Source organism: Solea senegalensis, linkage group LG15, assembly GCF_019176455.1.
Source record: "Solea senegalensis isolate Sse05_10M linkage group LG15, IFAPA_SoseM_1, whole genome shotgun sequence".
In the NCBI taxonomy this organism is placed as follows: domain Eukaryota; kingdom Metazoa; phylum Chordata; class Actinopteri; order Pleuronectiformes; family Soleidae; genus Solea; species Solea senegalensis.
In genome coordinates this window covers 22,100,270-22,111,305 of record NC_058035.1, presented here as the reverse complement: position 1 = coordinate 22,111,305, position 11,036 = coordinate 22,100,270, and the positions used below count along the sequence as shown (strand labels likewise).

Genomic DNA, 11,036 nt, shown 5'->3' with positions numbered 1-11,036 from the left:
ACGGCGACGGGCTCCAGCAGGGCATCCCGCCGCCTCCTCCTCAGCTCACAGGGAACATCAGGTCGCTCCTCACCACAGCTCAGTTACTGTTTCTGTACATTGTGTCACACCCTGGGCGAGATGATGAGCACGATAGTGACGATGATAATTGTTATTAACTGTTCCTGGTCACTCTGTCTCTCTTCTTTTCACCAGCCTTCAGGTAAAGCATGTTGTGAATTGGAGTAATGAAGTCACTTAAAAAGTGGTCCCACTTAAGAGGCCTTAAAATCCTCCTCTCAGTGATGACAGTTTTAATCTGTTGTCTTTTTTTTTCTTCTCTTGAACCTGAAGTAATCTGAGAAGTGACGTGACACTGCTGCTTATCTAGCACAAAAGGACAGTTCTGATTGCTGTATTTTAAGTGAAGATGTATTTTGCCAGCAGCAAAACACAGAAAATGTGTGATCGTCTTCATTATATGTGTTGAAACAACTTAAATTTTGTTGTTTATTTGTTGTTGTTGTGTTCATCATGTTAGGTATTACCTGCATGGAACATTACTCAAAGGCCTTTGAGTAATGTTCCATTACTTTTCTGCTGCAGTAATGTGTTGTCACTTCCTGTTTGCTTGTGCTGTGTAGCACACACTTGTCTCCTTCTGTCATTTAACGTAACTCTTCACTCACAGAAACATGTGACAAACAGTGTTGGCTAGTAACGCCGTTACTGTATTTAGTAACTAATAATGTAACGCGTTCTCTTCTTGTTCTAAATTCAGTAACTCCGTTTCCGTTACCAAACGCTGCGTTACTCCGTTCCTTTTGGTGAGGTTTTACAACGGCACACTGTTACCATAACATTTTAGCGATCAATAAAGTTTAATTGAATTGAAAAACAAAGCACTTGTCGCCCTCGAGGTCTCACACGTAATCAAACACGCGCCATGAAGAGGACTGAGGAGCGAGAAGGGGAAGAGAAGTTTCTCCTCGTGGAGGTTTTCACATTATTTTCAACTGGAGAGCAGAGGGAAAAACAACATTTGGGTAACTTGTAGACTGTGTTCCGGTTCAAAAATAATTTCTACGGCGAACAACAGGCGAAGGAGAAGCGGCATGCTTCGACAAAGTTAGCAGCTAAGGTAGCTAACGCGAGTCACAGCAGCGAGCGCACACACACACACACACACACTCCACCCAAGCAGCAGAAAAACGGACCCATAGCCAGGCACAACTTGATAAAACAATAGCACGGTATGTAATTGTTTATTTGGATCTCTTTTAGCAATATCAGACTATTATTCCAAGAGTCCCATGGTAACATTTTACAGATAAAAGCACATGTTTTTCCCCTCAGATATGTAGTACAGAACTGAAATGACAATAATAATAATAATAATAATACATTTAATTTAAAAGCGCCTTTCAGGTCACTCAAGGAAACTTGACAAACAGAATGAATTAAAATCACACAATTAGATAAAACCAAAAAACACATAAAATCAACACAATAAAATAAGGAAGTGACGGTAAAAGCAGGGAGGTTAGAGGGAGTAGGCGAGTTTTGAGTCTTGATTTGAAGAGGTGGAGAGAGTCACAGTTACGGAGGTCAGGTCAATGGTGAGAGAGAAGCTGTTAACTTTAGAAAGGGTGGATTTAGTGCCGAGGAGGAGGATTTCAGTTTTATTGCAGTTTAATTTAAGAAAGTTTGAGGTGAACCAGGTTTTTAACTCGGAGAGACAAGAGGTGAGGGAGGGGGGTGGTAGTGTGGAATTTGTTTTACAAGAAAGGTAGAGCTGCGTGTCATCCGCGAAGCAGTGGAACTGGATATTGAATTTACGGAGGATGTGGCCAAGGGGGAGGAGATAGATGATGAAGAGAAGGGGCCCCAGGACAGATCCCTGGGGCACACCTGTAGTGACTGGGGAGGGTTTAGAAGTGAAAGATTTGAGCTGTATAAACTGAGTGCGGCCTGTGAGGTAAGAGTGGAACCAGCTGAGGGGAGGGTGGGAGAGGCCACTGGAGGAGTCTACTGAGTGTGAGATGGTGTCGAAGGCAGCACTCAGATCAAGGAGGATGAGGATGGAGACAGAACTAGAATCAGCTTCAATGAGGAGGTCGTTGGTGATTTTGATTTTTTCAAGGACTTTGGAAATGAAAGGTAAGATAGAAATGGGGCGGAGGTTATTGTAATTGTTGGGGTCTGAACCGGGTTTAAATCGACCTTTATTTAATGGGAGCATTGAAAAAACGTTTTACAGTAACTAAAGTTACTTTCTCTGTAACGCATTACTTTTTGGTTTAAGTAACTGATTTACTTTTTTCCATAGTAACTGTAACTAGTTACTATTTTTCAGTACACATGAAACCATGTTCTAACCAGACAAATATCTGACTTTTCAGGCAGAAATTCACTCAGAGAGTGAACATGAAGTAATCCAAGCAAAAGTAAACCATTTTGATGAGAAAATGCGTGATTAACTTGATCTTAGTTCTGTTCAAATACAACACAAAAAAGAGAAGAAAATACTTCAAATCATTCAAGTGTATTCATAAACAAAACTGTTGAACTGCTAAGAAATAATAATAAAAATGCAATACAAAGACATAATATGTCAAACAATAGTTGCCATGATGTATATAATATGTTCTATTTAAAAAAAAGCCGCCCTGGTCTGGGCGTGGCGTTCACTTTGTACTTGGCCGGCTGGAGGACTACACCAAACTTGCCCTCCAGGCTGGGCAGAGGGTGACCTTGGGGGACAGAGAGGGTGAAGTGCTGCAGGATCCAGGACAGGAAGAGGAAGATCTCCATCTTGGCTAAGGCCTCGCCCAGACACACCCTGACCCCTGCACCAAAGGGCAGGTAGCTGGACGATGGGAGGGTCACACCTGTGCCTTCACTGTTCAAGAAGCGACCTGCAGAGGAAGAAAACCAAACTCATGAGGAGGTTTCATTAATACCTAGACCACTGCTGATGCTGATCATGTTTTGGTCAAGTGAGATCATTTTCACTATTGTTATGAGACACAAATTCATCGAGCTTATTGTCTTTATCCTCCACATGATAGTCATGGAGGCTGGAGCCAAGCCCAGCTGACACAGGGATAAAGGCGGGGTAAGGTCAACACGCAGAGACGACCACTCACTCTCACATTCACAGTCACTTTATAGTGTCCAATTAACCTGAACACCAGGGGAATCTTACCATACTTAAGAACACAACACATTATGTGACGTTTATTATTAGCACAGCTGCTATTGTGCCTTTAACACACATTTTTATTTATTGGTTTTCACAATGTCATTTGGTGGGGCACCTTATTGAAGTGGGGGCACATACACCGCACACACACACACACGTGCTAATCACCAAACTGCAGCTTTTTGGACCGTGAGAGGAAGCCGGAGTACCCGCAGAGAACCCACAAACACAAGGGGAGAACACGCCAATTCCACACAGAAGGGCCTTTAGTTGAACCGGGATTCCAACCAGTTACCTTCTTGCTGAGAGGGAAGTGTGTTTGACGTTTGAACTGTGATTTTGGACTTCAAAATGTAATTGGGAACTTCAAACTGTGGAGGGCAGCATTGCACTTCTTACTGTACAGACTGTCATCAAGAAGAAAGAGAAGAAGAAGAAAACATGGGGAGATGAGAGGAGGGGAAGAGCTTTGAACTACCTTTCTTGTTCTTCCTTGTCATTGGGGAGTTTTGGCATTTTGTCTTGCAGCTGGTCTGTATGCAGGGTTGTAAATGGACAGCAACAGTTTTGGAGGGAGAAGAACTCTGATCTGCAATGGCAGACTTTGAACTTCTGAGGAACCACCAAGAGCAAATGTGATTGCAAACCTCTAGCTGTGGGGGGCAGCATTGCACCTCTTGGTGTGAGAGAATGAGCAGTTTACAAACTATGTCAAATTTCCATTAATGACAATGACAGTGGCCATTAATTTTGTTTGTTTGCATCATATTTATTCACTGTCTTCACTGATCTGGAGGACGTTGATCATCTGTCAAAGGCCAGAATTGCATTCCCGATTAGCAAGCTCTATATATGAGACTCGTCGTCTACTCACCAGGATCAAAGAGCTCAGGATTCTCCCACTCCTTCTCGTCATGGTGCAGAGACCACAGGTTGATGATGACTCGACTTCCTTTCCTCACAGTGAAGTCCCCGATGCTACGGAGCAGCACAGACCGGAGACAAGCTTATAGAACAGTATGTAATAATTGTTCCTAAGCACAACTACGGTAGGATGAGTGTACCTGGTGTCACTGAGGGCTACATGGGGGATGAGCAGAGGGGCCACGGGGCGGATCCGTAACACCTCTCTAATGGTGGCCTCCAGGTAGGGAAGACTGCCTCTATCACAGAGTTGTGGCGACTTGCCACACCCCACCTTGCTGTCCAGCTCCTCTTGTATACGCCTCTGCACCTGCACTCACACAGACAGTGTTTGGTGTTTAAAGTGATCACATTCACATATATCTAGTAGTAACTAGGACTGCCACGATTAGTCGACTAGTCACGATCACGTCGAATATCAAATTAGTCGGCGATGAATTAAATAATCGACGTAATCGTTTATTTTTTTGAAGCTTTGTTTTTCTCAAAACTGCCACTGCACCTTCCGCTGTCTTGTCTGCCTTTCTTTCCTTGACGCACTTGCGCAGTAGTGGTAATCGGGGTTAGCCGCGATGTCACCGGAAAAGTTATGCCCAAACACTATCATGGCTAGCCGGCAACGGAGCTCGAAAGTTTGGGAGCATTTTAGCAAGAAACAGAGAAAAATACAAAATACAAATACCAGTTATCATCATGAAGCTTAGTGAGCAGCAGTATGGGTTCATGCCAAGACAGAGAACCACAGATGCAATGTTTGCTTTCAAGTACTGATGGAGAACTATAGAAAAGGCCAGAAGGAGTTTCACTGTGTCTTTGTTGATCCAGAGAAAGCTTATGATCCGGTGCCAATTTTTCATTTACACCAACCTGTCACCTGTCCAACCCATGTCACAATTCCCCAGCAATTACTACAGGACCACCATACCCACAACAAAAAGAAGGCAACAAGGAGAGGGAAGTCAAAAGGTGGAATTAGAGTCAGGGAGAACTCTGGCAGTGAACACTAGGGAAGGGCACACAGACAAAACTGGGAACAAACAATTCAATCCAATTTTATTTCTATAGCGCCAAATCACAACATCCATTATCTCAAGGCACTGTACATAGAGGCAACAACCTTTACAATATTATAGAGAGCAGAGAACCCCAACGCTTCACACAATGAGCAAGCACTAGGCATCAGTAGAGAGAAAAAACTCCCTTTAACAGAAGAAGAAATCTCTGACAGAACCAGACTCAGAGATGTGCAGCAACTACCTCGACCGGTTGGGGTGAAAGGAAAAATGGGGGACAGAGGTGAGGTGGGGGAGAGATGGGGGAAGAGAAAGGACAAGAGGGAGATGAAGTAGAGACAGAAGAGAGAGAGAGAGACCAGGAGCAGATAACAGTTGTATCAAGTTTAGACAAGACAGTTCTGAGACGTGTTTATGGAACTAAAATAGCAGCATAATAATGATGATGATATGATATGACTGATAACAACAACAATAATAATAATAATAATAGCCTCGAAACTGGATCTGGATCCTGCAACCTGCAACCTGCAAGATGAGGACAGAGAGAGAGGAAAGGAAGGAAGACACAAACTAGAGAGAGAAAGAAGAAGGATAATGACATAAAATGTCAGGGGTCATATTCATACCCAGAGTGTGAGAGAGTGAGTGTGAGTGCACCACAGGAATTCCCCCAGCAGTCTCGATCTATAGTGTCGTAACAAGAGATAGTCTAGGTTTCCCTGAGCCAGCTCTAACTATAAGCTTTATCAAAAAGGAAAGTTTTAAGTCATTGGGAGCTGGTTCCACAGGAGAGGAGGAGCCTGGTAACTGAAGGCTCTACCTCCCATTCTGTTCTTACAGACTCTGGGAACCACAAGTAAACCTCTATGTTGGGACTGAACTGATCTGTTCTTTCAGGTATGAAGGGGCCTGATTAATAAGTGTTTTGTATGTGAGGAGGAGGATTTTAAATTGAATTCTAAACTGTACGGGGACATTAATTACTTTTACAATGCAGTATTGCCTTTGCTGAGTCTGAGTAGTTTTATATTAAGATGTCAAAATTGTACCGTTACCGTGGCTCAAAAACCGAGATGCATACCAAACCGTTGCATCCCTACTAAAGAACCACATACAAGGTAAAAAGTATAGGCCCAAGCACTGAGCCCTGTGGAACTCCACAATTAACATTTGTTTGTAGTGAGGTTTTATCATTAACATGAACAAACTGGAATCTATCAGATAAGTATGATTTAAACCAGCAGAGGGCAGCACCTCTGATGCCAAGAGTCTGCTCCAGTCTCTGTAATGGAATATCATGATCAATGGTGTCAAATGCAGCACTAAGTTCTAACAGGACAAGTAAAGAAACTAGACCATTATCTGAGGCCGAGAGAAGGTCGTTACTAACTTTAACTAGTGCTGTTTCTGTGCGATGGTTTAATCTAAAACCTGACTGAAAATCTTCAAACAGGCCGTTAATGCACAAATATTCAGTCAGAAATAATGATTTTCCTCATTATTTCAAGAGTGAAATTGCGTTTGGTGAGTGACATAACGGAAGATGTGGTGGTAATGATGCAGTAGGCTATAGATGCGCAGTGGTGTGTTTGTGCTATGGTTGTTGCAGATCAACTGTCTCATGAATATAGTGCATAATATATAGTGTTTTGTATGTGGTTGTGTTTGTACGTGTTTTTTGTTTTTTTTACTGAAACCCCATGGTACACTACTGTGTATATATATGTATATATATCATACAGTGTAATTTGGCCACTACAATAGGACATGATGCAATTTCAAGTTTATAATTGTGTATCTTCAATTTGATGTTACAATTGATTTTTATTTAATTTCAGTTGTCGGAGGTGTTAGCTGTTTTGTCAGATGACTTTGGGATGAGTCAGTTATCAGTCCTGTCAGTCCTAACAGTGCAGTAACAGCGTCAGAGTTGATCTCAGCCAGTCTGTGAAAACATTTCCTGTGAGTGACCTCACATGACATAAATAATACCTTCTATATGTATTGAACGTAAACTGCGGCTGAACCCCAGTATGCTGCTGTTCTTCAATTCATGCAAGTTATTCTGTAACTTCAACACTAGTCTGGTTTTTTTTTTCCCGGTCTCAGTCTTGTCTTGACTTGATCTTGGTCTTGGTCTTGACTTGATCTTGGTCTCGGTCTTGACTACAAGTCTACTAAACGGTAAACCACCACATCAAACCTGTCACAGGTTGAGATAAATATTTGGAAATGACCAAACTTGGATATTTCCCAACACAAGGTTTGTAGCTTTGGGGTAAATAAGTAACAAAGATATATTAACATAATAATGAGTATTTACCTGTTGCTCTGAGTTAGCTTCTCCAGTGTTCCTCCTTGTTTCGTTTTTACAGCAAATTGAGTTTCTGACAAAAAAGATCCATCTCCGCCGTCGCTTTTCCTTGAACTTGCTCATGGTGTTGACGAGGAGGAGATATTCTCAGGAGCGCGCACAACAGGAAGTCAGTGAACCAGGACCGCCCCTGAGCCAACACTTGGCTGTGATTGGATAACGCTAACGGGAGTGACCAGAATTTGCGAATCAGATTACGAGCGATAGGTGGAGCCAGGGTAAATAATTTATATCACAGATTATCGATCATATGAAGTACTTTCTTCATAGTTTTGGCAAACGTGTTGTTTTTGTATTTAATAAGTACTCAACAGCCACTTTAAAGAACGCAACTGTCTTAAATTGCCAAACAAATAAATAAATAAATGACTAAAGACACCCTCGACTGGGAAAATAAAGTTGACCTCCAGGGGAAATGCAGTTTGACAGTGACACAGCTTGTGGGTGATATTTTTGTTTTAGCTTACACAAGCAGAATCCTCAGCCAGCCGTACCTGTGGGTGATGGATGAGGTAGATGATGGCCCATTTGAGCACAGTGGTGGTGGTTTCCACACCAGCTCCAAAGATGTCTCCCACAGTCATGAGAAGGTGGTCATCACTGAGGCCCACAGACTCTGCACTGACCTCTGCTGTGTTGTTGTTCTCAGCGCTGCGCTTAGCTCGCAGCAGAGCGTCCAGTAGGTCCCTCTGCACATGGTCACTGTAATCTGCCTGAGAAGAGGAACCACATTAAAGGATTATTTGGAAAATAGGGAATGAGTAGTTCAGAGAGGTTCACTGACAAAGTTACTGATTATACATATATGTATATGTGTATATATATATATATATACACATATAAATATATGTATATATATACACATATAAATATATGTATATATATATACATACATATACATATATGTATATGTATGTATATACACATATAAATATATGTATATGTATATATATACACATATACATATATGTATATGTATATATATATATATATATATATATATACATATACATATATGTTCAGCTCCACATCATTTTTTTTACCTTGTGGAAATATGGTAGCAGCTAGTATACTGTATAGTGTACTAGTATACACAATACAACAAAATAACACAGTTACTACAGTACTGAAGGAGGCATCATCAACTTCTGTGCCATGATGTAACATAACTTTTTCTATAATAGTAATAATAATAATAATAATAATAATGATAATAATAGTAATAATAATAGTAATATTTTCCTGCATGACTGTTATTTATAATGCTATATGTTAAATGTGTAGTTAGAATGTTTGTGAGTTTCACTCAGGACCTTCTTCTATATCATGTTTTCACATTTCTTGTCCTCACTAACAGAGTCATTTGACCTTTTGTCAAGTCTAGTAACACTCAGTGAAACGAGTATCATTTACCTTGTGTTCATCGTATTTCTTCTGCAGAAGTTTGTCTCTAATTGAAACACAATGCTTTAGAAGACGCAGGTCTGCACTGGGAAACATCTGTGACAGACAAAGAGACTTAGTGTTCTACTGGTAATTCTGAATTATGAATCATTTAATAACGATATAACAAGAATCTCTGAAAACATTCTGTATTCTCCCATCATCTGCCTTGTGCTATGAAGGTAGCCTTGAGTTGGATGGTCATGTTAGACTTAAACTGTAAAGCAGCAACCGAATAACAACACAAACAAAACTCAATTGAAATAGGTCACATTAAGAGAGAAGGCTTACTTCATTTATTGAGCACACTGATCGTAAAACAAACTATACTCATTCGTAGCTTATTTCTGTACATCTGTATCTATTCATGTGTTTATTTATTTTCCATATTAAACTGGTGCTTTAATAATGATCGTATATACCTGTAACCAGGGAAAGATGTCCACCAGGCTGTCCTTTCCAACAGTGTCCACGATGCCCTGACTGTATTCCAGCATGGACTCAAACTCTGGGTCTCCTCGGCAATAGGAGGAGTTGAAGCAGAGCGAACAGATGACATTGGTGACAGCACGTGTCAGCTCAGGAGACAGATCCAGGGAGAGGTGAGCAGCTGCTGCCTCACACAGGATGGAGCACAGAGACTGGGCCTCTGCACAGACTGAAGCAGGGCACATTTACCATGTTTGTAGTCTCCACATTAGTAAATATAGTAAAAATACCAACTCATTTGCTGTTAGACTGTACAACAAACACGGCTCTCAGTACTTCCACATGCAATATACTCATACCATGTTCAACCTTTGTCATTTATACTGCAAATATCAAGTCCATACTGTGTATATTCTGAGAACTGTCTATAATGTACATTCTACATTCTATTTGAACTCTTTTATATATGTTAATATGTTTTGTATTGTAATTTTTTGGGTAACACATGTTTATTATTTATTATCTTTATCTTTACTGTCTTTGCTACTGTAACAATGTAAATGTCCCCACTGCAGGACAAATAAAGGACTATCTTCTCTTCTTTGATGTTTAAATCATTTTAAAATCACTAAAGTACTGGAGGATAGTTTCTTGTTTACTGTTCATGAACGTTATGGTTTAACTATGCATTTTATTTTATGACCTGTTGTTTCGTTAGTTAACAAATCCTGGAGTAATCAGTGAAGAAAGTTATACATATAAGTAAAATACAAATATTTATTACATGTCAGTACAAATGTAAGGAAAGTTTATTTCTGAAAATGAAGTACAGTGAGTATTTCTGTGCGTCTTGTAACCATCACGTTGAATGAAAAGAAGTGATTTTAAAGACGACTCACTGATCTTCTCGATGGAGGCAGAACCCTCTCCAAACATGCAAAGAGCTCCATGGACTATTTTCCTGTGGAACCTCCAGGTGGCACTGAAGTCTCCAAATGCAATGTCTTTCCCACTTCTGGTCAGAATATCTGTGGTCACCTTAATCAGACCAGACAGAGATAGAAAAGAAAAGGCATAAGTGACTGACAACTGCTGCTGGAGCTCAAAGGAAGACGTCGTAACAGAGAAGGTATACCCACAGTCCTGGGTCTCCCTGCAAACACCTTTCCCTTCTTCATCAGAACCTCTTTAGCGTGTTTGTGGTGGTTGATGATGATGACCCTGTGGGAGCCCATCATCAGAGAGTAGATCTGCCCATATTTTCCCTGCAGTCCTTTGAAAAACACATGAGGAGGGTGTGGACTCCGCAGGCTGAGTAGACTGCCAATCAGGGGCAGTGCTGGGAGCTGGGGGGGCTCAGGTAGGCCACGTGTAGACGATCTGAACTTTAAACTCACCACTAAGAAAGCCAGAGACACCAGCAGAAACAGACACAGACACATAAACCAAGCCATTTCTCCAGCGTGCTGTGATAGAGGAGTTGTGCAGGGCGGCACTGAGCTGCCTTTATGCTGCGCCTTCAATGCCACATCCTTGACTTTGAATATGTGATGCTGTGCCCGCTCCAACGAGATAAGAAAACACTTGATTTACACGACGTATGACGTGTCCACACATCACTGTGGATGTCACCGTACAGAGGATTTCAGAAATGTACTCAACAAAA

General features: G+C 41.2%; 1 protein-coding gene across 1 annotated transcript; it reads right to left on the bottom strand.

Moving 5' to 3' along the window:
- Window positions 1-2,508: 2,508 nt before the first annotated feature.
- Window positions 2,509-10,996, bottom strand: LOC122781515 (steroid 17-alpha-hydroxylase/17,20 lyase). The gene is made up of 8 exons (XM_044045214.1): window positions 10,510-10,996; window positions 10,270-10,408; window positions 9,364-9,599; window positions 8,912-8,998; window positions 7,993-8,211; window positions 4,249-4,418; window positions 4,059-4,162; window positions 2,509-2,897 (listed from the first exon to the last, which is right to left on the bottom strand). The coding sequence occupies exons 1-8, from the start codon at window positions 10,822-10,824 to the stop codon at window positions 2,629-2,631; spliced, it is 1,539 nt and encodes a 512-aa protein (XP_043901149.1). The 5' UTR covers window positions 10,825-10,996; the 3' UTR covers window positions 2,509-2,628.
- Between the last annotated feature and the right edge of the window lie 40 nt (window positions 10,997-11,036).